This window comes from Cyprinodon variegatus, unplaced genomic scaffold, assembly GCF_000732505.1.
Source record: "Cyprinodon variegatus isolate N-32 unplaced genomic scaffold, C_variegatus-1.0 Scaffold34, whole genome shotgun sequence".
Classification (NCBI taxonomy): domain Eukaryota; kingdom Metazoa; phylum Chordata; class Actinopteri; order Cyprinodontiformes; family Cyprinodontidae; genus Cyprinodon; species Cyprinodon variegatus.
In genome coordinates this window covers 293,426-318,779 of record NW_015150487.1, presented here as the reverse complement: position 1 = coordinate 318,779, position 25,354 = coordinate 293,426, and the positions used below count along the sequence as shown (strand labels likewise).

The window sequence follows — 25,354 nt, the reverse complement described above, 5'->3', positions numbered from 1 at the left end:
CACAGATGTTCCTGCATGATAGTATGATCAAATGTTTATTCAGCTAGAGACCCAGGTTGGGATGGCTTAATCTTTTTTTATTTAAATAAATATTTAAAACTGTTTGGGGTTTTTTTTTTTTTTTTTATCAGATTCAGATAATGATTACTTAACATTAAATACTGTTATCCAATGTAGTAAAGAGTAAAAAAGAAGACAACTTTAAGGGGAGAAAAACTGGTCAAATAATTGACTATGGTTAACATCATAAAACTAATAATTTGCGATATAGGTAAGGTTTTGTTCAGTACCAGAATAGGTCGAAATGCACAAAAGCTACTGCTGTATCTGTTTTGTATCATTTCTGTATGTTTAGGATTTGCATGCAAGCAAACTGTTCTCCTTGCAGCTCCTCTTCTCCTATCCAAAGACCCAGTGGGATGGTTAATGATGGAAACTCTGGTCCCAACATACGGACTCTCTGCTGATGGTGTTGGTGACATAGTGCCTCTTCTGTTGAGTTGTTATGCACTAAGGATTACACACATACACACACCTTAATACAAACCACACAGACTTCTCAATACACAGAGGAGAGCTCTGTGTATGTGCGAGTGTCAAAGGAACTGAAAAACATAAACTCTAGCCATTTACACACATCAAACAATCACATGCTGGACTCACAGTGACGCATAGAGGAATAATCTTACTCTGTACTTCTGTACAACACTGACAAATACACACATGAACGTAATCTGGAAAAAGGAGTTATGACACCTGCATGCAAGATACACAGAAGGTCTGATAGAAATCTAAGCATTGTGACGTGGATGATGACTTTGGAACGGTAAGGGTTTCTTTTTTACTTGTTTTGTGCTATCCTGCATTAGATATAGCAAATCAAAAACTGAAGTTGATGGTATCAGTTAAAACTGTTTAATATAAAAGTTTTTTGTTTGTTTTTTTGTCGTTGGATAATGTCTGTTTATAAATATTTAAGGTACAGGTAGATTTATTTGAAATGACATCTTCTGCACCTATATAACACTTTCAAAGAGATGCTATGAAGTTTTTAGAGTCCATACTTTAGAGATATATTTAGGATAAAGTTAAAAAAGTTTAGAAATTATGTCCAAATCACACAATTTAAATTTTGTGATTTGGAAATGTATTTTCCCTCCTTTGCATTTCTTCTATGTTAGCCTATTTTGTATTCTTAAATGTTTCAGCTATTATTATTATCATTCTATTAAAATTTATTTTATTTATGAAGAGAAAATTTAAAAGGTATTGAGTTAAAAATTAATATTCCCTTACTTAATGCTTTTTCCACGGCCTGTACCAACTACACTGAGTGTTTTTGAGAACAGGAATATTTATTTTATATAATTGTTTAGGAAATAATTTTCCAAAAGTTTTTTAATTTTAACTTTAATTTTTTTAATTTATTTTAGCATGACTGGTTTGCTTGCAGTCAGTCCACATTTATCAATCAGATTTAAGTATGGAATTTGAAACGGCAATTTAAAAACCTGACATATTTGGAGCCAACAAAATGTTGACACTTTGCTTTGGATTATTGTCCTGCTGCATAACCCAAGTGCTTGTGATTTTAGAGTAATTAAAATGGTTGAATATTCTAATATAGGATTAGTAAACTACGGTATACATTTCATAATTTTATCAGATACATTTAAACAATTATTTTAATGAACTACTTTAAATGATATTTATCATTGTTATTATCATTGTAAGTAGTAATAGTAACTTATTTTTTTAAATTAAGAAAACTGAAGTTAAAAAAACAACAATATAAAAAAAAACAATTATATTAAGTAATAACTAAATGAAAGTTATAATTATTATCATTGTTAGTAGAACTAGTAGTAGTTACTTACTTGTTTAAATTAGGAAATCTGAAATAAACAAACTAAAATACAACAATAATAAGATCAATAACTATTAAATAATGTAAATATAAAAAAATATTAACATTTTCATTTTTACTAGGAGCCCAGAAAATTCATTGTTAAATATAATATTTTATTAGATATAAATTATGTTTATTTTCAATTTATACAGGTAACTTTTACGTTTAGTGACTGAATGTGAATTATGTTTCTAGAACACAATTGTCCAGTCGTTTTAATGCTTAAACAGGGGAGACTACATCAAACCCAGTTTGTTGTTTTAGCAAGAGGAGGTCATCTGTCAGAGTTATGAAACCTTTCAATGGTGTTTTGTTTCATCAGAAATGTTTTACACTCTCTCTCATTTCTTCTCTCCCATGAAGTTTAAGTAAATAAATAGAAAACCTTTCAATGCACCTTGTGAAGACTAGTTTTGCCTTTTTCATGAAGGTTGGAGTTTGTGAGTAATAATTGGCTCAGAATAGTTTTTTAACAAAGAGATAATGAAGTGTCTGTTTGTAAATGACGGTAAAAAACTATATGCATCTAATCAGAAAATGTTGACAAAACCAGGATGTGTAAAAACTCACAGTTTCCGTTTTTAGTGCTTCTATAGTTTAGTTATGCTACACAGGGGATTTTACGGTTTGAGTAATTTCTCTCCTTTTTCACCATGTATTTTGGCATGTCAAAGAGCATGGGAGCCTGAGAGTCGGTCTGACCCAACAGGCAAGGCAGGAGATGGACAGCAGGCAGGGGTTTTCCCAGGCCACTTCGTCGTACTGCTTTAACAACATTCTATAAATATAGACTACTGATAGATTTAGAATTACTGATAGATTTACCTAGAATTGTAAAGTGAAGAGGAACATCTTTTTCTTGATATCTACAATAAGTTTCCTATTTTTTCATTGTCCTTTTAAGGGGCCTCAAAAGAAATAAATTACCTTTTTTTTTTTCAAAAAAACCTTCCTCTCTCTACAGTACACTGCCTGAAGCTCTTAGCATATATTTCATCATGCAACCTTCATGTAGATATTTGGATTAGTATTAGTCTAATTAGTCTAATAAAACAATTTTGATCTTATCTCTATAATCTGGGGTCCAACAAAGCTGCATTTCTTGGGGCTCTGAATGCTATGGGATGGAATAGAATGGTGTGGCACTTTGATATTGTATACTGTTTTTGTTTGAAGGGCTCTGCAAAAAATTCCAAAAAAATCTCGGTTCAGCCTTTCCACTTTTTTGTCTTAAAGCAACTACAAATGTATGTTTTAATCCAGCACCACTAAATGCATACAGTGCAGCTCTTTGCATTCAGAAGTCAGAGAGAAGAATGAAAAACACTTTTTTTTTCTTTTTTAGAACATAAAGCTGATCAAGCTTGTAGGAGGAACTCTTGGAAGCCAGTCATGACAGTTTTACTTACTTTACTAACAATAGCGCTGAGCTTGAGCTATATTAAAAAACAGAATGTAAAACAAATACTAAATATGTAAGGCTGGTAGAGAAAATTCCCAGAAAACCTGGAGCCGTGATCACAGGAAAATTAGCCAGTATATGCATCCCACACCTCTCAGATTATCATTTGTTGAACTATTTGAAATAAACTTGATAATTTCCCACCTTTCACAAATTTAAACGACTGTGGTGGTCATTAACATTAAATAATAAATCTGAATCTTTTAAAGTTTAATTTTGAATGTTCAGGCTAAAATGATAAAAAGCTAAGTGGTTTTAATTTAGGCATTTATCTCACATTTACACATTACCCAAATGGTGCTAGCCATTTTTTTTTATTTTGGTTTTTTTTTGGGTGCCTTTAGGTGTTGGATAAAGCCTCCCAGTGCAGTCCCCTGATTTTGAGGTTGCTGTGGAAAATTCTCCTTTGGGATTTGACTATATACACACACTAACACAAATACACTTGCACACACAGCTTGAAAGCCTTGCAGTCAACACTTCATCAGCAAGTGAGGTCAACTCTCTCACACTTCATACAATGGGTGTATACAGATACACAAACACTCAGTCACTGAAGAAATAAAAACAGCAGCTCTCTCTCTTTCTCTCTTTTTTTTTTACCCACACAAGCACATAGACACTGACACAGTTTGGAGCTGACTAACCAATCAGAGTAAAGTGGAGTAGGTCCCCCCAGAAGTGGGTGGGAGAGCTGCTCAAGCTGTTTCAAGACACATAAAGTTTGTGTTGGTGGTTTGCAGAACTTTTCAGCTCACTACTCCTCTGAAACAACTTTACTTTTCATCATCTGGATTAATTTTTTTTCTAATTGAACTCTGGGGTCGGTCAGAGCACAGGTTAAATGTGGAATGGCTGAACTGGTGCAAATCAGAAAGAAAAACCTGCAAATACCTATCTCTAGGTAAGACATAGGCTTTTGGTTTATAGAGATTTTATTATGCATCAAACTGTTTAAATGTCATCCGATAATATAAGATAGAAAAATTGCTGAATTTCTGGATTGGAGACACAACAAATGTTCTTTCTTATAAGTTGCATTTCTCTCAGGGTGGTGGTTACTTGCTTTGCAGAAATGGAAACTTGTGACTCAGTAAATACCTTCTTGTGCAGATGGTTTCAGCAGATATTACGCCTGTCATGTAAGAGCAAAAACAAGGCACTATTCTCATACATTTAGAAGTTATACACCACTTGCCAGGGGTGTAAGTTGGTTTCTAAGGAAAAAAAAAAGTTTCTTGCTACAAATGCCGCAGGCAAAGACACTTGTCTTGCCGACTTACTGTGGGGGGGAGAGCTTCTGCACAGTTGGTGGGTCATGTGGTTTTTGTTTTGGTTACACACTGATGTACATCTATATGAAGAGGCCAATTGCCTGTTGAATAATGAGAATGCTAGAATTTCTTGATCTATTTTAACAATTAAAATGAGGTTAGAGTAATTCAAATTATAATATGTGATCTTCTCTGAATCAGAAATTTGAAATAAATAAACTTTTTTTTAAATTTAGATGTAAAATACAAAGAGAGAGAAATAATCTAACCAGTGAGCTCAACTTTGTAGCTGTTAGGTTATTATTACATATGATATCTGGCACCAAAAAGATAGCAAATTGTCAGTCAAAAAGGGGATTTCTGATTATGCTATAAACACGGTTTTATGAGAATTCTTGACTCGTAATTTCCTGTGAGCGTCATGTCAAGGGCTTTCCAACTCCCAACAGTCAAATCAAAAAGCATTGCCTTATCATGAGAGATTACTTGAGATTCAAAGTGAGCCAAGGAGGTATGCTATTTCTACAACTCCACAGCTTTTAAAAACCCCTGCCAGCATGAAAAACACTTGAAAAAGCTGTGAGCGTCTTATCCGTAGCGGCTGAGTTCCCAGTGGAACCCCAGCTTGAAAACTGTTGATCTCCTTTTGTGTGTTTAATTAGTGTTTTAGAAAATAACATCAATGGAAGCTATATGTTGTGAGATCAAAGTAATCTTTTTTAAACAGATTTCAATTTCTACAAACGAGACACATTATTTTTTCCCTACTTTATCAGATCTCAACCAGGTTTACCTTTGAGATTAGACTAAAAAAACAAAAACAAAAAACAGGCGGTGGTTAAAATATTGATGACACATGGTGGAGGCATTAACTTTTTGTTCCATTGCAATGGTTGTGTATGCTTACCCCTTTTTCTAACTCATAACGCCATTAAGTAATTCCAAGCGGTGGAACGTTGTCTCAGAGGTGCTCAAAATTTAGGCAGGGTTATATTTCTTAAATTTGTATTTTTTTATTTAATTCATGTTACATAATACCCTAAACAAAGGAAGCTTTTCTCTCTCATGGAAAGTTTGCTTCTGATGCTGCCCTTTTAGCAGCGGTTGTCCCTGGACAGTTTGACATTTATGCAATTTCCCAATGATTCAGTTCTACTTATTAAGATTTTAATGTACTGTTTATGCATGACAAAGAAAGAGGGCTTCCAAATTATAACACTTTAGTTTACAGAATCTCATCAAGTTTAAGTTGATTTATACAGTAGTACACCATGCAAATAAAGCTCAAAGTACTTTTAAAACAGCAGACAAGCAGCGAAACAATGTCTTAAACAGCTTTTATTAGCTTTGAATGTTTGCGGTTATCTCAGTTGTTATTAGGGCCGGTACATTTAGTTGGTCAATTTACCATTTTATTTATCCAAATGTGAATTCCCCGTAACTTGACCTGTGTTTTCTACTTTTAGGTTGAGAAGCATGCTGAAGAAGATTGAGGAGAAGGATGTTGATTTTGAAGAAATAAAAAAAAATTTGGATTTCACTGCATCGTTACTGGAGGCAGTTTATCTCGATGGAACAAGGTAAGGCAATATAAATAAATCCAAGGTGGCCTAAAAATGCAGTAATTGTAGTTGCAAGGAGTCACATAGGTCAGAAAAACAATAAGCTAGATTGATTTAAAAGTGTAACATGTAACATCAACTTTTTGAGATATGTGAAATCTAAGCCATAAAAAATATCCTTTATAGGCTCGCAGAGGAAAGTCGGCAGCAAGTGGAAAATATATATCTATATATATTTTTTAAAGATTCTTTTTATAAACAGCAGCTTTTAAAAGATATTTATGGTGTATAGCAAGCATTTACAGTTATACTGAAAGTTATATTTTATAAAACAACAAAACAAAATATAACGCTAACATTTCCCCTCCAACCTTCCTTTCTCGTATGATTCTCGATATCCTGATGGAAATGTTCACAACATAAAAGAACAACTTTACAGTTATCAATAATGGCATAATCAGATTAAAAGAAAATGTGCAGCAGAGTAAAATAAATATAAATAAATAAATGTCGTAATCTGACATATTATACAGTATTTTAGCAATGCTGAGTCCCTAATGACGCTGAACAGATTAGGTAGGAAATTGCAAGTTCAAGGTTACAGGCCAAATTGACAATTTTCCTATTTACAGGAATAATTCCCTTGAGGATCTTAATACCTCAGCTGTTTGACTAGGTTGGTGTGCTAAATGAGCTGGCAGTAAAGACATAATGTTACATTACATCCCTTTATGCTGATTCAAGACACAACCTAGAGAGACTAACAAGGAGGCAATAAGAGAGCTTATTGACATGAATTAATTTCATTATTTCAGCATTTGGACCTTGGCAGAAGACAAAGAGCCATTCTGATAATGATAGAGCAGATTTATCAAAATAGAGATGTGGAGGACTGATTGGAGGGAGAGGGAAGGCTGGAGAAGGAGGTAGACCAGGCCAGGGAAGGGGCTAGAGAGGGCTTGCAGCACGGTTTGAAGGGGGATATTCCACAATGAATGAATTAAAAATGAGAGCTTTGGATGCTGAAGATGCTTAGAGTGCAAAAGAAAGTTGGCAGAGGTGGATGTGGATGATGTGAGAGGATGTACAGGTAAGGCTTTGCAAAGTCCTCCAGCTTAAAAATACTTCTAGGCTTCATTTTGAAGCATCAGCCACAAGACAAGAGATAACAGGAAACATCTAAAATTACTCAATTAGTTTTTTGGTTATTTATCCTCCATCTCATTCTTGGTTTCAATACCCATACTTGTTTTTTGACGTAGCACACTAAACCCACTGAAAACTGGCTGAGTAATTGTGAAGAGCCAAAAAGCTATTTTTATTCATTTAATTTTTTAAATGGGTACACTGTCAGGGTTTGATGGAAATTAGTTGAGGACCTAAATGCAGAAAAGAGGCAGAGATTAGTGTGCTGATTTATTGGGAAATTGATAGCAACAGAAGAACACATTCAAGAAACCAAAAAACAGGAGATACCAGGGAGAAACAAGACACAGGCAGCAAAGCAATGAAGCAAAAACACAACAAGAAACCAATGAACTGCAGAGGCAGTGTATATATGGAGAACAGAACAAAGAATGGGCTAATGAACTTATATGGAGCAGGTGTGGGTAGAAGGAACTAGAAGGCAGCCAAGGGAAAAAGAAACAGACACAAGGGGGCAACAGAGAGTAACACAAAACACAACACTGCCAGAAAATAAAAATAATAATAATAATAATAAACAAAGGGCATAACCCTGACATACTGTACACTCCAGATTCTAAAGTGCAGTTTTCAATGTTGTCCATTGTACCAAACTCATTACTGTATAGCTGTAGCTTTGACTTCAGAAATGTTGTGTCCCTTTGCAATTAGTAAGGGGCCTGAGGTTAACTTTTCACCAGCCACTGAATCAGGTGGACTGTGAAATCCACCAGCCACATGGTATTTTGACTAGATCTACATCATGACATCTGGTCTGATTTCACTTTCTTAGAAGCCATATACACTCACCGGCCACTTTATTAGGTAGACATGTAGACATGGTCAAGACAATCTCCTGCAGTTCCAGCATCAGTATGGGAAAGAAAGGTGATTTGAGTGACTTTGAACGTGGCATGATTGTTGGTGCCAGAAGGGCTGGTCTGAGTATTTCAGAAACTGCTGATCTACTGGGATTTTCACGCACAACCATCTCTAGGGTTTACAGAGAATGGTCCGAAAAAGAAAAAACATCCAGTGAGCGGCAGTTCTGTGGGCGGAAATGCCTTGTTGATGCCAGAGGTCAGAGGAGAATGGCCAGACTGGTTGGAGCTGATAGAAGGGCAACAGTGACTCAAATAACCACCCGTTACAACCAAGGTGGGCAGAAGAGCATCTCTGAACGCACAGTACGTCGAACTTTGAGGCAGATGGGCTACAGCAGCAGAAGACCACACCGGGTGCCACTCCTTTCAGCTAAGAACAGGAAACTGAGGCTACAATTTGCACAAGCTCATCGAAATTGGACAATAGAAGATTGGAAAAACGTTGCCTGGTCTGATGAGTCTCGATTTCTGCTGCGACATTCGGATGGTAGGGTCAGAATTTGGCGTCTACAGCATGAAAGCATGGATCCATCCTGCCTTGTATCAACGGTTCATCCCTTTATGACCACAATGTACCCAACTTCTGATGGCTACTTTCAGCAGGATAATGCGCCATGTCATAAAGCTGGAATCATCTCAGACTAGTTTCTTGAACATGACAATGAGTTCACTGTACTCAAATGGCCTCCACAGTCACCAGATCTCAATCCAATAGAGCATCTTTGGGATGTGGTGGAACGGGAGATTCGCATCATGGATGTGCAGCCGACCAATCTGCGGCAACTGTGTGATGCCATCATGTCAATATGGACCAAACTCCCTGAGGAATGCTTTCAGCACCTTGTTGAAACTATGCCACAAAGAATTGAGGCAGTTCTGAAGGCAAAAGGGGGTCCAACCCGTTACTAGCATGGGGTACCTAATAAAGTGGCCGGTGAGTGTACACGGCAAACCCAACAGTGCATTTCCTCTGTGGTGGTCGCGAACCTCTCTGTTCATTCCCACATCAAATCAAAACTTCTGTTTTTCAATTTTTTATAAACTATTCCTGACCTTTCTGTCCATCACATCCTTTACATGCTGGGAGTATTGGCCTAGTGGGTTAGAGCAGTGCACTTACGGTCTTAGAGGGTTGCAGGTACCCGGTTCAATCCCCACAACCTCCACTCTGGATTTATGCAGAAAACCCTTAACCCCTGATTGCTCCCTGGGTTGCACACAATGGCAGCCCACTGTTCCCTGAGGGGATGGGTCGAAATGCAGACAACATATTTCCCCATTGTGGGACAGTAAAGGTATTTACATTTCTTTTTTTTTACATTACAGCCTGTGGCTCCCAAATAAGCCAATATATCTTGTCACATCTTGTTTTTAAAAAATACAAGAAAAAAGTGGGGCTTGTGTAAAAAAATAAGCTATGTGATTGGCAATTAGATTGACAGTTTCACCCACCAATCACAAAAGGTACATGCATTTGGCGTTCGGGCGGGTGTGGACCTGAAGTCCTTATGTTAGTGTACAAATAACACCGGGTTTCATTCATTTACAAGGAGAAGTCCGATTTTCTCTGATTAAAGGTCTACGGTTGTAATCTGTGCACAAGCTCAGTTAGGTTGCATGACATAAATACCCCGGCTAACTTTAATAAGACACTGAAACAGTGCAGCAGTCAGAAATGCATGGTGAATAACCTGCAATGTAGATGAATGTCAGCTGACGGTTGGTGGAACCCACAGAGAAGTTTACCGTCATTCATAAAACAGTGATTATATGGTTACAGCAAATGCACCTGCTGCATGCTCAAAGGAGAAAAAACATACCTGAAGATTCCCGCTGCCAGTCTTTGTAGCTCAAAATGTAATCCTTCACCGGTCAGGAGTGACGGACTAATGCTTAGAGTGTATAGTTTCTGTGTTAATCCATGATTTTACTTGTTATTTAAAACACTGACCTTTATTTTCAGGATAATAAGTAGAGATTATTCCTTTATTATTTTATGATTTTACTTCTGTTTCCATTCAAACAATCAATGTCTGATCTTAGACAGTGTCTGGAGTCAGAGGACGATCTTCAGCAGCTGCAGTCAGATGGAGTGCCATCGGAGGTCACTGACTGGTTGGCGTCCACCTTCACCCAGAGGATACGACGACCTTTGAGACGCTCAGATGAGAAGCCCAAGTTTCGTAGCATTGTGCATGCAGTGCAGGCTGGGATTTTTGTGGAAAGGTAGTACATCTCAAACCTTTCTTTTTGATATTTCATGAGAAAAGGGAGTAGAACCTCTTCTCTGTATTCTGTAGGTGATCATTATTGAATAAGACATATAGATAGACAGATATTTAGCAAAACATGTAGAGCACGTATTTCCTGTTTCAGTGTTTAAACTTTAAAGCTCATTAAGTTTATTTTACAACTACAGATGATAACTGTAAAACATTAGCCTTATTTCATTCCTGTAAAACATTCTTTCAAAAAGGGTAGGGACCTTAGAGGATTTGTATAAACACCTCCTGAGTCAGGTTTGCTGCACAGTATCAACATCTGAACTTTAACTGAACTCAGCATAAACATTGCATTATTCCAGGATGTTCAAGAGGGCGTACACAGCGACCATGCCAGACCAACCTGCAGCGGTCGTAACCTGCTTAAGGGTACTTCTGCAATCATCTCAAATCTCACAGTGTGCAAAATATTGGCTTGATATATGGCTGAGTTTTAGAAAAAAGATCAGTTTAGGTATGCACTGGCAGAACTGTTACTGTACTTGTCTCTCTTTCTCTTTAGGATGTGGATCGTTGGAGCTTTGATGTTTTTGCTCTGAACTCTGCCAGCTCCGATCATGCACTACAAACTCTGTTCTTTGAACTGATCACAAGATATGACCTCAACAGTCGCTTTAAGGTCTTTAATATTTTACTGATGTTGTATAAAGATGTCTTTCAACAAATAGATTTTTCCATGCATTTATGTGTTTTGTCTAGACATCCCTAAGTGACATTAACCCAAATTACTTATTCAAACTAAGCGTAACTGATGGAAAATAACCAGAGACTGTTTCCATTTTATGGTATTTGAAAATGCCAATCTTTGAACCATCTGCATTATTTAACCTTTTTACCTAATTCAGGTTGTTTTTCATGTTAAATTCAGGCACAGGTATTAATTGATTATATAATACATTCTCTAGATTCCTATCGCATGCCTGACTGAATTCCTGTCTGCCCTGGAAAAAGGATACTGCAAATACAACAATCCATATCACAACCTTATTCATGCGGCTGATGTGACTCAGACCATGCACTGTCTGCTGCTGCGTTCCGGCCTCGTGGTACGGCACACTCCAATGAATACTAAAGTAAAGCAGCTTTCTTTGCAGCTAATTCCTTACATTCACATAACTTTTTAAAGAAAATGAAAAACATTCTCGTTTAATTTGGAATTACTGTAGTTCTATTTATTTTTAACACTCAAATGGCATATATATTTACTACTACCATCTCCCTCTCAAATCTGTCCGTCTTTCAAGTTGTGCTTGAATGTTTCCATACCCTTCCATTAAAGACAGAAAAAAATCAGCTGCCCGTAACATAAATAGAAATTGTACTTTAATTACTTTAAGCACTGTAATTAGTACCTTTTTTTTTTTTTTGCTATTATTCCATTTTTCAGTTTTGTGGTATTTGAATTACTACTGTAAATTTATGATTTTCTTTCAGAGGAAGGTATGTGAACTTTCAAGCACAACTGTACATACACAAGTTATCAGCTTTAAATTATTCTTTTTCTATGTTGTTGCAGAAATAGACTAAAAAATATGCAGTAATGTAAAATAATATTCACTGTCGGTTTTTCATCTGATGTTTTAGCAAGCCAGTGTTTTATCCTTTGCGTGTGAGAGTGTTACGGTGATTGATAAAAAATTTCTGAGTCAGTGGCTTATAGACGTGGCTTATAGACGATTAATTTCAAAACTATCACTGACTCACTCATTGTAGAATTAGAACACTAAACACTTTTTTTGATAAAAACAGAGCTCCCAAGGTGTAAAATAATGAATCAACAATGTTGATTTTGTTGGAATTAAGAGTATTTAAGGATTGTGCATTTGTTAAACAGACAATGCTGAGTAGTTTTGTTTTCTGAAAATGTAAATTCAACAAAATATGGTGTTAAAGCCTCTCAGAAAGTGACTGTAAAGTCATGATGTGTCTGATGTTACTTTCTTACTTCTTCTTGCATATAAAAGCATTTTGTTATTTGTTCGTGTTGTTCAGCACTTAGATGTTTTGAAACATTACACGTCTGTTCCATCTGGCATACAGTATTTACTTGTTTATTCATTATTTTGTCCCTTTTCTACATTAAGCACTGGCTGACAGAGCTTGAGGTGATGGCTTCGCTGTTTGCTGCTGCCATTCATGACTTTGAACACACAGGAACCACAAACAACTTTCACATCCACACAAGGTCAGCTTCATTTTTTTGCTGCATCTTTTATAAACTTCAACCATTCTGCACAAAGTGCATACTGTGTAGATGTCACATCCTGTTCTGTAATACCCAAAGAGCTATAGATAGAAGGCAGGTTTCAAAGTGGAGAGAAAATAGGTTTTATTTAAAACTTTTTAGGGACATTTAAACCATTTGGGGAATGGGACAAGAGCTTATTAAAGCAAACATAACTTTATGGAAGGAAAAACTGTATTTTTAGATTTTTTCCAATGCAGTCTCTTGGTACCAAATTTGTTTGTTTAATCTTTATAATAATGAAAATATCTAACCATAGTTAAATATATGTCTTCGATACTGCATAGCAACGATAATAAAATTCTTATATGTTAAGAGTAGCAGAAATGCTTTCAGTGTTATCTGTGTCAAAGTCCAAAAATTATTGAAAATATTTATATATTTATTAGGTTGTACTGCTTTACTTTTTTTCTAATTTCACATCACGTTCACCACACTTCCTTTACATTGTATTTAATCGAAAAAACAAAAGTAAAATAAAATACTTTTTTTCTAACAGTCAGATTCTTTTATCTTTCACGGAGTCAAAACACAGCAAGAACACAAACCAGGTAGAAAAGAATCACCGGACTGCTGTTCTCAATCCAGACAGCCTTCAGCCTTAGGACGTCATTATGCTTCTGGCGCACATATGAATGACACAGGTCAATTGGAACTACAGCTTTTGAGACAAGAAATAAAAAATATATAAAAAAAACAAGGATGCACAAATGTAACGACCAGCTAAAGCTCTTTGTGATAAAACCCAAAAACATATTAATGTATGTACATGAGCATGTGTCACAGATTACATGTCACAGTAAAATGCATTTTGATCAAACTTCGTGGGTGTCATTGTTTTGTTAAGGCTTCCGACCCACATGCAAAGACAACAAACTCCCAGCAGATAAACAGATCAGATAATTGAGTTTGTTTAAGAGGAGGGGGTAAGGCAAAGGGGAGATCAGGAACTTTATGGGAGGCATGAGCTCTGAAAACAGACCACAGGATTAGGACTGGACAGAGTGAGGGAATTAATCCAGCAGGCCGCCAGATTACATGTGTGTGGGAATCCTTCTGCCAGGTTTAGATGAGTGACGTCCCAGGTTGTGGCCTCAAGTCGGTGGTGTTGACTTTGGTTCTGTCAGATAAAACATTATATTGAGAGGATGATTATAGCTGCAGGGCGGGTAGGCTGTGAAGATGGAGCAGTTCCAGTCCGGTAGATGAATCCAGTTAACTTCTTGGTAATCGGTTGGTGACTCAGTAGAGTAGTTTGCAGACGCATTCTAAAAACGGTAAAATGAAAATAGCAAACTGAGATTAATAGGGACAGAAAGTATTTCCAAGTGTTGAGAGGCTGAGAGTTACCGTGTGTAACACTCTGGCAAACAGTGACTGGAGTCCTGCTCCTCTTATGCAGCGCGGGTAATGAGGATGATTTTCCGCACTATAAGGCACAGCACATTATAAGGCACATCTTCAATGAATAGCCTAATTTACCTTTTTTTTTTTAATATAAGGTGCATTGCACTGTAAGGCACATAGAATAGAGGCTACTGTAGTGGTGGGGTTGCGTTATGCATCCACTAGATGCAGCGGCACTACAGAGAATGTCAATAAACAGTCAGATAAGTGAGCCAAACTTGACTTCTCATTCCCTGTGGTGTGGTGTGTGGAACCTCCTAGCTGTTGATGATGTACTCTGGTACCTTGTTTTAGCAGTAAGCGTGGAAAGAGGCCAGCTTTTATTTGTAGTCTTTTTGCAGTTGCTGCAAAACATTAGTCTGTGTGCAGATGAGATTACGACTTTTCATAAACCGAAAGCACCAATAAGGACCGCCCCTTAAGTAATTGATGTTGAGTTTGCGTGCTAGCACTGTTACCTTCATTCAAATAGTATTTATTGACACACTTCTACTTGCTGCTGTCTGTTCAATAACCCACTGCTCGATTTTATCCTCTAACTGTATCCATCTTGTTTTGTTCCCTTTGAAACAGTGTTTAGTCTCCTTTACTTGGTTGAGGTCATCTTCTTGCTTCCTCCACTTCCGCACCATTGATTCATTAATGTTAAATTCTTGAGCTGCTGCTCTATTCCCATGTTTACTGCATAACTGATAGCATTGACTTTAAACTCTGCATCGTATACGTTACTCTTGAAAGGTGCCATTATGGGGTCTTAACTCTCAAAAATGGAATTGAAAATTACCAGCATACACCGCGCACTACTTCTTTTATGCGGGAAAAAGGGAGATGGCGGCTGCTCCCCATAGTTGCGAGCCCTGTTGAAGCTCAGTCTTGATCCATACATAGGGTGCACCGGAATATAATGCGCACTGTCTGCTTTTGAGAAAAAAGAAGGCTTTTTATAGTGCAGAAAATATGGTACATATAATTTAAGTTGATTTACTTAAGAAGTCTGCCTCAACAAATGGGAACCAACTTTCATGTAATTATAAAAAGCCATTTCCACGGTAAAGCAAATAAAAAAATTTAGACTTTTATTTGATGGGTGATAATTATATCCATTATATATAGTTTATGTCAGTAAATCCATGTAACTATTACAGAGTGTACCTTTAAAAATTACCTTCAGTGGACAACAAATAATTTTAAAGTAACCTAATAAGCCAATAACAAAACAAAAAAACTTAGGCAAAAATCAGAATGAGTGACCATAAAGTCTTCCCCCATTATGGTGCTCTGCATGATATCACCCAGTCAGCACTGCCTGGCCTGGATCAGAGTGTGCTTACCTGAGTCAAACCATTTCTCCTCCATTTAGCAGTTTAGGAAGCATTAGCAGGTAATTACATTACTACAATTCTTGATATAGTTTTGTGCCATGAAATATTTGATTTACCTATATTCTGCTTTAAAAGACTCGGCCAGAAAAAAACACTTCTCGTAGGATTGTATGCCCATGAAATTCTGCTGGATTTGTTAGCTAGAACTATGAATATATAAATGTCTGCACAGCAAGTGGTTAATATAGTAGTTTCTTTAAGTGCACAATTTGCAGAGGCTTATGAATAAAATCTTACTGGAAAATTCTAAGAATCATTTTTTAGTACCTATTTGAACACTCTAATATGTAAAATGGCTTATCAAGAGATTTGTTAATTACCTTGTTAATAGTGAATCATTCATGCACAGAAACTCATCATTACAGTTATGCAGTCACAGTTATTAAATTGCACCCTAAGGCTTCTACTTTTATCACTTTATTTTAAACCCCTCCCCAGTTCGAAACAGTCATAGACTGTATCTTTATACATTAATATGCTTCAGGGCCATGAGATCAGATGATTTTCTGTGTATTTGTAATATCTTTCTTTTTGTCTGTGTTCCAGGTCAGAGTTTGCTCTGATTTATAATGACAGATCTGTGCAGGAAAGTCATCACTTAAGTGCAGCTTTTCGCCTGCTGCAGGACGACAAGCTGAACATCTTCATTAATTTGACTCGAGAGGAGTGGATGTAAGATAATTAGGTTTATTCCTTTTGAATCTTCACTGGTATTTTACATTAAATTCAAGAAAATAACAGAAATAAAATAGATGTAGAAATCAAAATTAATAATGAAACCAACTGATGTGAATTAGCTATTAGTAATAGTTATCAAAAGATGTTTTGGAGTTTATCCTAATTATTTTTATAAGCTGTAAAAACTATAAACATAAAAGGATCCAGATTTTCCACCAAAATTCAAACTGACCTTATGAATGGTATTAGCCAACAAGACACAACTAAATTAAACAACTAAAAAATAAAATAATTTTACTATAACCATAGAAATATGGCTTCAACTGATCAGATCAAAAATTGGATCTTTTTCAATATAGTAATCACTTTGCTTTCTTTTGTGAAATATAAAAAAATCAAACAAGATACAGAATTTTCATAGATATTTTCTTAAGGTATCCTGGTCCTTTGTTCAAACAGTTAACAGTTCAAGCAGTCAACAGCAATTATGGAGGTGGGTTCTGTATCCCTGAGATAGATGTTTGTTGGTGAGAAATGCTTGTATGTACAGTAAAAAAACAAATCCAGGGGATGCTGGATGATTTCTGTGCAAACTTGAAAAGAGCAGCCACTCAGAGGTAGAAGAAGCTACTATTCATAATGTAACATGAACAGCCAATTGCACAAATGTGGACAGAAAATGCTCTGTGGCCTAAAGAAACTGTGATTATAATGCTCTTTTGTTTAGCTATGACCATTGTGATATTTGAATAAAAAAAAGGTCCTAACATGGGAACACCAATGACATTCCTTTGTGGTTGTGTTTTGGGACAGACTAGGGCAGTTTCTAAAATGGATAAGGTAATGAAGAATATCCATTCTAGTGAAAAAACATCTGAACGCATCAGCCTGGAAGCTTGTCAACATCTTGGTCTTCCAACTACATGAAAATCTGTGGGACTAAGCTAATGAATTGAAATCAAAGCTTTCAAATAGACATCACAAAATCATTAAGTTTACCCAGAGGAAATATGTAGGCAGCAATAAAAAGCTGTATGCAAGATATGTGGGCTACAACATCAGTCGATGAACCAGCTCTGTCATAGAGATTTGGCTCCAACTGAAACTATAGGGTTAAACTCCCCTAGACAACAATAAGACTCTACAAAAGATCATGCTATGCAATAAGGAGTAGTTGAAAAGTGAATATGTTTCATAACTTATTACTGCAGGTACATATAGCAGACATAATGATATTACAATGCAGAGTTTACATAATTGATGGGTGTTGGCTTTGGTTTAAATCTAATGCCCCCTTGTCAGTGTAAACATCCCCATTGGAGTTTGTTTTGAAAAAATGATTAACAGCATGTATACTGTCTGTATTATTAAGCCGTTTGCTTATATATCCCAGACCCAGTGTGGCTGTAATATACACGGAGGAGCTGTGCAGAGATAAACACAGCAGTATGCTGCAACAGGATCCTTTAGCAGTCAGTGTTACCATGAGAACAAGGAAATCCATCAGTGAAGCTAAATAGGTTACCACCTCACAGTGTCATCCTCCTAACTACTTCTACTTTATATGGTTCCTTCATGTGCTTCAAGGTCAGCTGCTGAACTTTGTGTCTGTCTGTGTGTGTTTACAGGGAGATGCGATCCCTTGTTATAGATATGGTTTTGGCCACTGACATGTCCTCCCACCTACTTCAAGTTAAAGCCATGAAGTCCTGTCTGCAGCAACAGGAGCGGTAGGTTGAAAACTTGGAGTTTATCTGTTGGATCTTTTAAGACTAGTGAGATGTTTTCAACTAAAACTGGAATGCCTCATGACTGCAGCACAAACAACCAGAGCATTTTTCTTTCTCCGTCAGGATTGATAAGCCCAAAGCGCTGTCTCTGTTACTGCACACAGCTGACATCAGCCATCCATCCAAGCCCTGGGCTCTGCACTCTCGCTGGACCAAAGCCTTAATGGAGGAGTTCTTCAGGCAGGTAAGCATCTAAGTAAATCTGAACTATCAAAGGCAATTTTTTGTTCCTCCTTTGAATTTAAAAGCTCATTCTTAGATTTATGTTCAGTAATTGGATCTAATCATCAGCATTAGAGGGATTCCTAGAAAGCTGTAACTTTCATCTATAAAAAAGGACAAGTTAAAGGTTGTGGAAATGTCAGTTTCATTTCCGCTAGCTCATATGATTGTACTTGTTTGTGTGAAAAAAATATTTGGGAATTAATCAAAATATGCATTTAAAAACAGTTGGGACCTTTATATGTTCCTAAAAAAACATTTGCCCTCTTACATTTTCTAAGCTTATACAGAAATTTTCTGGGGTGAAAAAAGAATATCACATCACAGCTGTTGTAACTGAAGTCCAAATTACCAAGCGGGTTGACTCTGATGTGGTTATCATTTTCTTTAAATTCCATATTAAAGGAACAACTAGTTATTCTCTGAAATTCTCCTCTAAGAGATCTGTGCAGGAAATGATTCACTGGAATGTCAGAAGGTTTTTAAATGTAAAAAAGCAAGAAAAAAAATCCTGCTGTTCCTACAATGCTGTTAAAAACTGTTAATTCCATTGCAACATTATTCTGTTTTTGCTTATTTTGTCATATATAAGAACTTTTGTTGTTCTTATGTTTGTGAACGTTTGTCACCTATGAAAAAAAGAGCAAATTATTTCTAAATTGTTCTCCTAATAACACGTTTTAGACTAAAAGACCTTCAAAAAAATGAATGAATAATACCAAATGAAAAATAGAATACAGCTTAGTGTTGCAGCGTTTGATTTTTAACAATATTATGCTCATCAATTTTGGCTTTAAACAAGTTTCAGCTTTCACTAGAGGAACTAAAAAAGGTTTCATTACTTGGCTTAATTCTCATTCGTACATTATGTTCTGCCATTGATATTTGTATTTTTGAATATTTGCACCTTTTATATAAAGAAAACCTCAAAATAACTTTAAAGTGATAAATATAACATTTGAGGAGTTTAGTTTGTATGAGATAAGTTTCTGTCCCAAAACAGAGTATGCTGAGTTGTTTTGATGCTGAGGTGTGGGCTATATGTTGAAATCAGTTTTTAGTGATTTCGGATTAGGTAACAATGAAAACATTTTAGCTGCTGCATGTTTAAAAATTGAACTGGTGAAAACATTTTTATATACTAATTACAGTGCTGACCGCGGCGCAACTTACTATCTTTCAAAAACAGGAGTCAACTCATACTTTATGAGCATATAGATTTGAAAATGACAATTTTTAAAGTCTGTCATCTTAAAGTCACCACAGCTCATTTGTATCCACTGTACGCTGGGACTTATTCGTAAATTATTTCTTTAAAAAAGACTATTTGACAAGTATAGCACAGTACTGTTCTCTCTGTGGAAACAAGAAATGGAAACTATTGTGCTTTAAATACTAAGAGCTACCCACTCATAAGGTAGTCTATTTAAAAGTTTCAGTTGGTGTGTGTTGGAATAAAATAACCTCAGAAAGTTATTTCAGTTCATGAGTGGGATGCCAATGAATCTCCTCTTGTTTTTTCTATCTTTGTGAGGGCGATAGAGAGGCGGAGCTTGGCCTTCCCTTCTCTCCACTGTGTGATCGAAACAGTACCTTAGTAGCTGAGTCCCAGATAGGTATGTCTCATAAAACATTACCTTTTCTTTAACAAATGTTTTTAATTTTCCTGTTTGTAAAATGTTCCTTTTTGTGAACAGCATCTGTTTGTTTACAATACTTATGTAAATAAAATTTTTTGCCATAACTTATAGTTGTTTACCTTTTAAACTGAAGAGTCTTGCAGCTTAATTATATATATCTTTTAATTGCAGCATCATTAAATCAAATGAGGTTCAACTCTTGAGTTTAAATACCTGAGATTATTTTTCTTACTTATCAAAGCACATTTAGGACCACTAGGGTTGGTAATTGATAAGATTTTCACCATTCCGATTCTTTTATCGTTTCTCTGAAACAATTTGATTCCTTATCGGATCTCTTATCGATTTTCGTCACAGTTATCTTAATCTAATGGAGAAGGCATCCCTTTAATGAAAAAGGATTACTGTACACTTTCGGGAAATGAACTCATCTCCCCCTGATTTGAATAAATCAGCGTCACCTTTCTCTCTCGCTCCCTGAACTGCGAAGCAACTTTGTAGCATGTTTTGTTACATGCTTTGCAATAGCTGGAATCATGTAAGAACTCCAGCTACCAGTTCTAATTAAACATACTAGCAATGATGGGCTGGATTATCAATAAAGGTGCACTTCCTTAATAACCCGAAAGAGAGGTAGGAAATGGGTTTATTTCCAGAAATGGGCTATGATTTACTAGGAACCAAATTAAGCACAGCCAGTCACATAAAACTAGCTACTTGCCACAAGAGTTGCCTTCCATGCTGGTCGTAACTTTAGCTTCTCTTTGGAAGCATCAAAAACACGGCATTCGTTAAAATGTATGCCATGTTGTGTGCGCAGGTTTTTCTGCATGTTGGATCAATTTCCTCCCGCTGATGTAGTTGCCACTGTGCAATGATTGCAAAGCACCTTGTTGCCATCTTTCTCTTCCTTAAAATTTAGGGTGACCAAATTTGGGTTTCTGAAAAGGAGTACACTTTTTTTTTGTCGACTGCTGGGCCGCTGACTGGACCGTACCTCAGCAGAGAGCCATGAGCCGTCTGTCCTCAGTCGGAGGAAGGGGGCTGGGGACCGGTAAGGCAGGCGGGGGGAAGCACAGGTCCGCCATTGTCCAGGCTACCGTTACCGGGTCAGGATCGGTCGCTCTGTCCCCCGCTGGCTCCCTGTTTTGACTACGAGCTGTACTGCAGTCGACCAAAATCCCGGATGATTTTGAAAATCCTCTCGGACATTTTTTTAAGGTCTGAAAACTAGGACATGTCCGGGAAAAAGACGACGTCTGGTTTCCCTACTAAAATAAAGCCAAACTTTCAATCGGTTTACCCGATGGGACGCCATTTTTTTTGTTTTGCTTTTCTAGACATACGCCTGGTCACATCGTACTTGCTTACTGAATGCTGTGTGTGTAACTTGCATAAAAGAATGTGACGTAAGTCGTGCTGCCCAGAGCCCTAGGCTTTGGTGCTGCCTGGAATCGATGAGAATTGTTAAGCGAGCTGCCAAATGGCGCCATGAAATTGGAACACACGGAACAGTTTTCGATCCCCATCCCTAATGACCACATTTAAAATATTTATTCCCCAAGAGTTTTTTAGAGTTTATCATGGCTGTTCTTTGTAGGGCTTTAAAGTTTGTTATAAAAGTTTGTTATAAAATATTAATTAACAAACAGCATCATGAGAAGCAAGGGGCACAACAGACACCTCAGACATAAAAAAGTGTGTGTGGGTGTATGTGTGGAGGGGTTAAACCAAGGTTACTTCGTACAACAGTCTCACTTTTGAACATTTCCGAGTTACAAACTTAAAAAAAATGGGTGTGACGCAACTGCAAGGGCAGTAGGACATGACTAGCAGCATTTTTTTCTTTGACAGGGAAAGGTGAACCAGGTCAGAAACTGTGGGAAAATTAATGAAGTTAAAGACAGGATGATGTCTGCAATGCAGCGAGCTGACTCTGAGGTTTACATTTGTGTTTAAGCAGCACAACCCTGCAGACAGAGCTGCAATGTGATGGTTTAGATATAATCACACGCATCAGTTAGAATGGCCCTGTAAAGGGCCAGAGCTAAATGCAATTTAAAAACCTGTGGCAAAATGTAGAAACGACCTTATTACAGAAACTTTCATTAATAGTTATGACTGAGTTTAAACCATTTGAAAGTAGGATATGAAACATTATCATTTCTAGAAACAACTTGACTTTTTTGAAAACCGTATTTATTTCCATTCCACCTCATCTAAGGTTTCCAGATCATCGGAAAGCAACACAAAGACAGGCAACCACACGAACACACCTAGTGACAGTTTAGAGATGCCTATTAACCCAGCAGTCATGTTTTTGGACTGTCGGAAGAACCCATGCATGTACAACATGCAAACTCCATGCAGGAAGACCCCAGGTCAATAATCAAACCCAGGACCTTCCTGTTGCAAGGCAACAGTGCTAAGAACTGTCCCACCATAAAGCTACTATATATTGACAAAGTTTGTAGGTTAAAGAGATATACATTGTAATGTAACGTACAGTAAGTAGGGCAGTAACATATGATAGAATTTGTCATTGCAGGTTTCATTGACTTCATTGTGTATCCTACATTTTCCTTGTTGACGGACATAGCAGAAAAAATCGTTATTCCCTTGGTGGAGGAGAACCCAGGTCCCCCAGACCCCTGCAACAGACACAGGTGACAAAAAACAGGACCTCCAAGCTTCTACACCAAGAGTGATACAAACATAAATTATAGTATTGACAAAAGCTATCGTATTTTTATGTTTTTTTTTTTAAAAACATGGGATGTTTTCACATAGGACTTAGATCCAGCAATTCAAAATGTTTAAAAAAAAACAAATGATCAATGTAAGGCATAGCTAAATTACATCTAAATTAAACAAATAGTAGATAAACACCAATATCTGCTTGTTCTGTGGTGAAATATTACTCTATTCACTTCCCAATTATGGTACCAACAGTCTTCATAATGATTAAACCAGCTGATGTCAATTAACCCTGATAATAAGCATGATCGCTTTCTACAAATTCATTTTAACTATTCTGTTTACTTTCTGTGCCCTTTTTAGATTGTTTTCCTCTTATTTCAACACATATTGACTGTAGTAATATATTTCATTACTCATAATTTCTCATAGTTTCTCCTTTTGTAAAATTGGATTACTTGATTTGTTCACAACATATGGCATACAATGTATGTCAATAGCTCAGTTTCCTGAGCCTCTGGCCATGCTGATACTTTTTTACATAACAGAGGAAGAAATTGCTTTTATTAATGTTCTGATCTAAAGATTAATTAAAAACAAAAAGTTTTCCAAAGCTTTTTGTAATTAAACTCTGTATTCAAATTGAGATTGAACGGGCTCTACTTGATGCCTAATAAACACAACATGCAACATAACAGATACTAAATCCTTTTGGATACATTATAGGGAAGCTTTGACATTTTTTTTTTACATTTTCATTTGATATGTACATTGACTTGTTTGACCAAACTTAACTTAATTCTAGGAGAGTAAGCATACATTTTCATGCTTTTAAAAAGAAACTGCAGGCATTTTTAACGCAGCTACTTAATTACATTTTAGAGATCATTGAACTATATTGTGCCACAAAGACTTCAACAGAGCCTAGTGCATTATTTGAGCTCAAATAATGAAAGTGAAAGCTCAAAACCTTTTTTTTTTCTATCTGTACATACTCAGCTGTCAGCAACAAATAGAATGTTGTCTTGCTTTGACCACAAAGATTCTTCTTTGTAATAATACACATTCATAATACACAGACAGCAAACAGGGAGGTGAATCTCCCCGTCTCTTCCTCAGCTGAAAAATGTACACCGTAGTCTCCTTAACAATAACATAGGCTGCCTTGTCGACAAATTACAGTAGATACAAGGCAAGGAACCAGAGCTACAAAACAGAACTGTGTGAGACACCACAAGTAATCTTGGTCTAGATTTATATGCTCAGAACTAAACGGAATATGGCAGCATGTAAATTTGATACAAAAGGAAATAAAAAAATTTTATTGTTATATTATATATTTAATAAGAAATAGTGACAAAAACTGACCAACAACTTTTCCAAAATATCTAGTAGACCATGGAGGACAAAAGGTATTTATGTTCATAATAACAGGAAAGATAAATGTAATTTCTTTCGTAATAGTTTTCCAACACTAAATGTCACTTTGAATGCAAATAAGTTGAATGCATTTCATGTGCCACTTTTAGATGACAGATGTCACTGATTGACCTTTAAATAAACTTCCTAACAACATATTTAAAGCAAATGGGTTTTCAAATCAAAAATAAATCAAATCTTGTTCATTTAAGGATCCTTTTTTTGTTTAGAGGAAAAATGTTCAACATAGGGCTACAAATCAACCACATTAGATTATAATTGGTCTAGTCCTGTTGGCTCTACATAAGACGTCTGGATAAATGAAGCATTTGGGATTCATTTAAAGTTAGCGTGAGCATCAAAGATAATGTAAATGACTTGTCATTTGATCACAGCAATCTTTGGAAAGAGAGCTCCAGAGGGCTGCAGTGGAGTCTTGCACACATCACTGCTGAGCTGGTGAGTTTTCGCTCTACTTGGACGAGACACACAGAGGACAACAAGCTCAAATGGAAAGAGAGCGGCTCGAATGGTAGGTTGCACATGTTGTTTTGGTTTGGCTTTAAAGTTTAAAAGCACACATTTCTCAAAAAGAAAACAAGACGCTATTGGTATGAATTCAAAGTTGTTTGACTTAGACACAATTTATTCTGATATTTAAGAAACATTTAAATTAAAGTTTCATCACTCGTACCTAAGTATGATAAAGGAACTGCTGCTAACACATCTTACAATCTTGCCAGAGTTCAAGATTCTTGACTATGATTTGATTTAATGTCTAAATTTATTTCATAGTGTTCTTGTTTTCAGATTAACAGATACGGATATATTGTTTTACTTAGAGCTTATCAAAATTTTCCAATGCCTTGTCCAACCTTTTATATTCCCTTTAGGATTTTCAGACTCCAGTGTTACAAAAGAACAACGATCCAGGCAGGTGGAGCAGTCCGAAAAATCTGTGCAGGAAACCACTGAAAAAACAAAACAGTAGAAGGGACTTTTTGGTGATACTGGTCTGTTTTCAATGATCTACACACAGTTCAACTGAGGCTGGGAATCATTTTTTGTTACAAAATATTTTGATATGTGTGGCAAGGAAGGAGGTATGAGTAGACTTAAGATCATCTTCAAAAGATGATGTGCAATAGCAATGATATAATTATGTCTTATTTTAAGAATTGCATAATACAGTAATTTAAATGGGGACATGCTGGTCATGTCATTGAGTAGTAAACGGTTTTAACTTAAGTTGCCACAACAGAAGCTTTTTTTTTTCCAGTTGTAAAGAATGAACTACATAAACATATTAACCTGCA

The 25,354-nt window shown here is 36.3% G+C and overlaps 1 protein-coding gene across 5 annotated transcripts; it reads left to right on the top strand.

Annotated features, from left to right (window-relative positions):
* Nucleotides 1-688: 688 nt before the first annotated feature.
* Nucleotides 689-25,354, top strand: pde1b (phosphodiesterase 1B). 5 transcript variants are annotated; one of them, XM_015402456.1, is made up of 14 exons: nucleotides 689-826; nucleotides 6,112-6,225; nucleotides 10,320-10,502; nucleotides 10,861-10,927; nucleotides 11,061-11,177; nucleotides 11,464-11,604; nucleotides 12,643-12,743; nucleotides 16,139-16,264; nucleotides 17,899-18,000; nucleotides 18,124-18,244; nucleotides 19,817-19,898; nucleotides 22,471-22,588; nucleotides 24,434-24,570; nucleotides 24,932-25,354. In XM_015402456.1, exons 1-14 carry the CDS (start codon nucleotides 750-752, stop codon nucleotides 25,027-25,029), a joined length of 1,584 nt encoding a protein of 527 aa, XP_015257942.1. In that variant the 5' UTR covers nucleotides 689-749; the 3' UTR covers nucleotides 25,030-25,354. The 5 variants fall into 5 exon arrangements, with proteins under 5 accessions (XP_015257942.1, XP_015257925.1, XP_015257917.1 ...); XM_015402439.1 differs by having other exon boundaries at nucleotides 11,464-11,631; nucleotides 24,941-25,354; XM_015402431.1 differs by having other exon boundaries at nucleotides 11,464-11,631.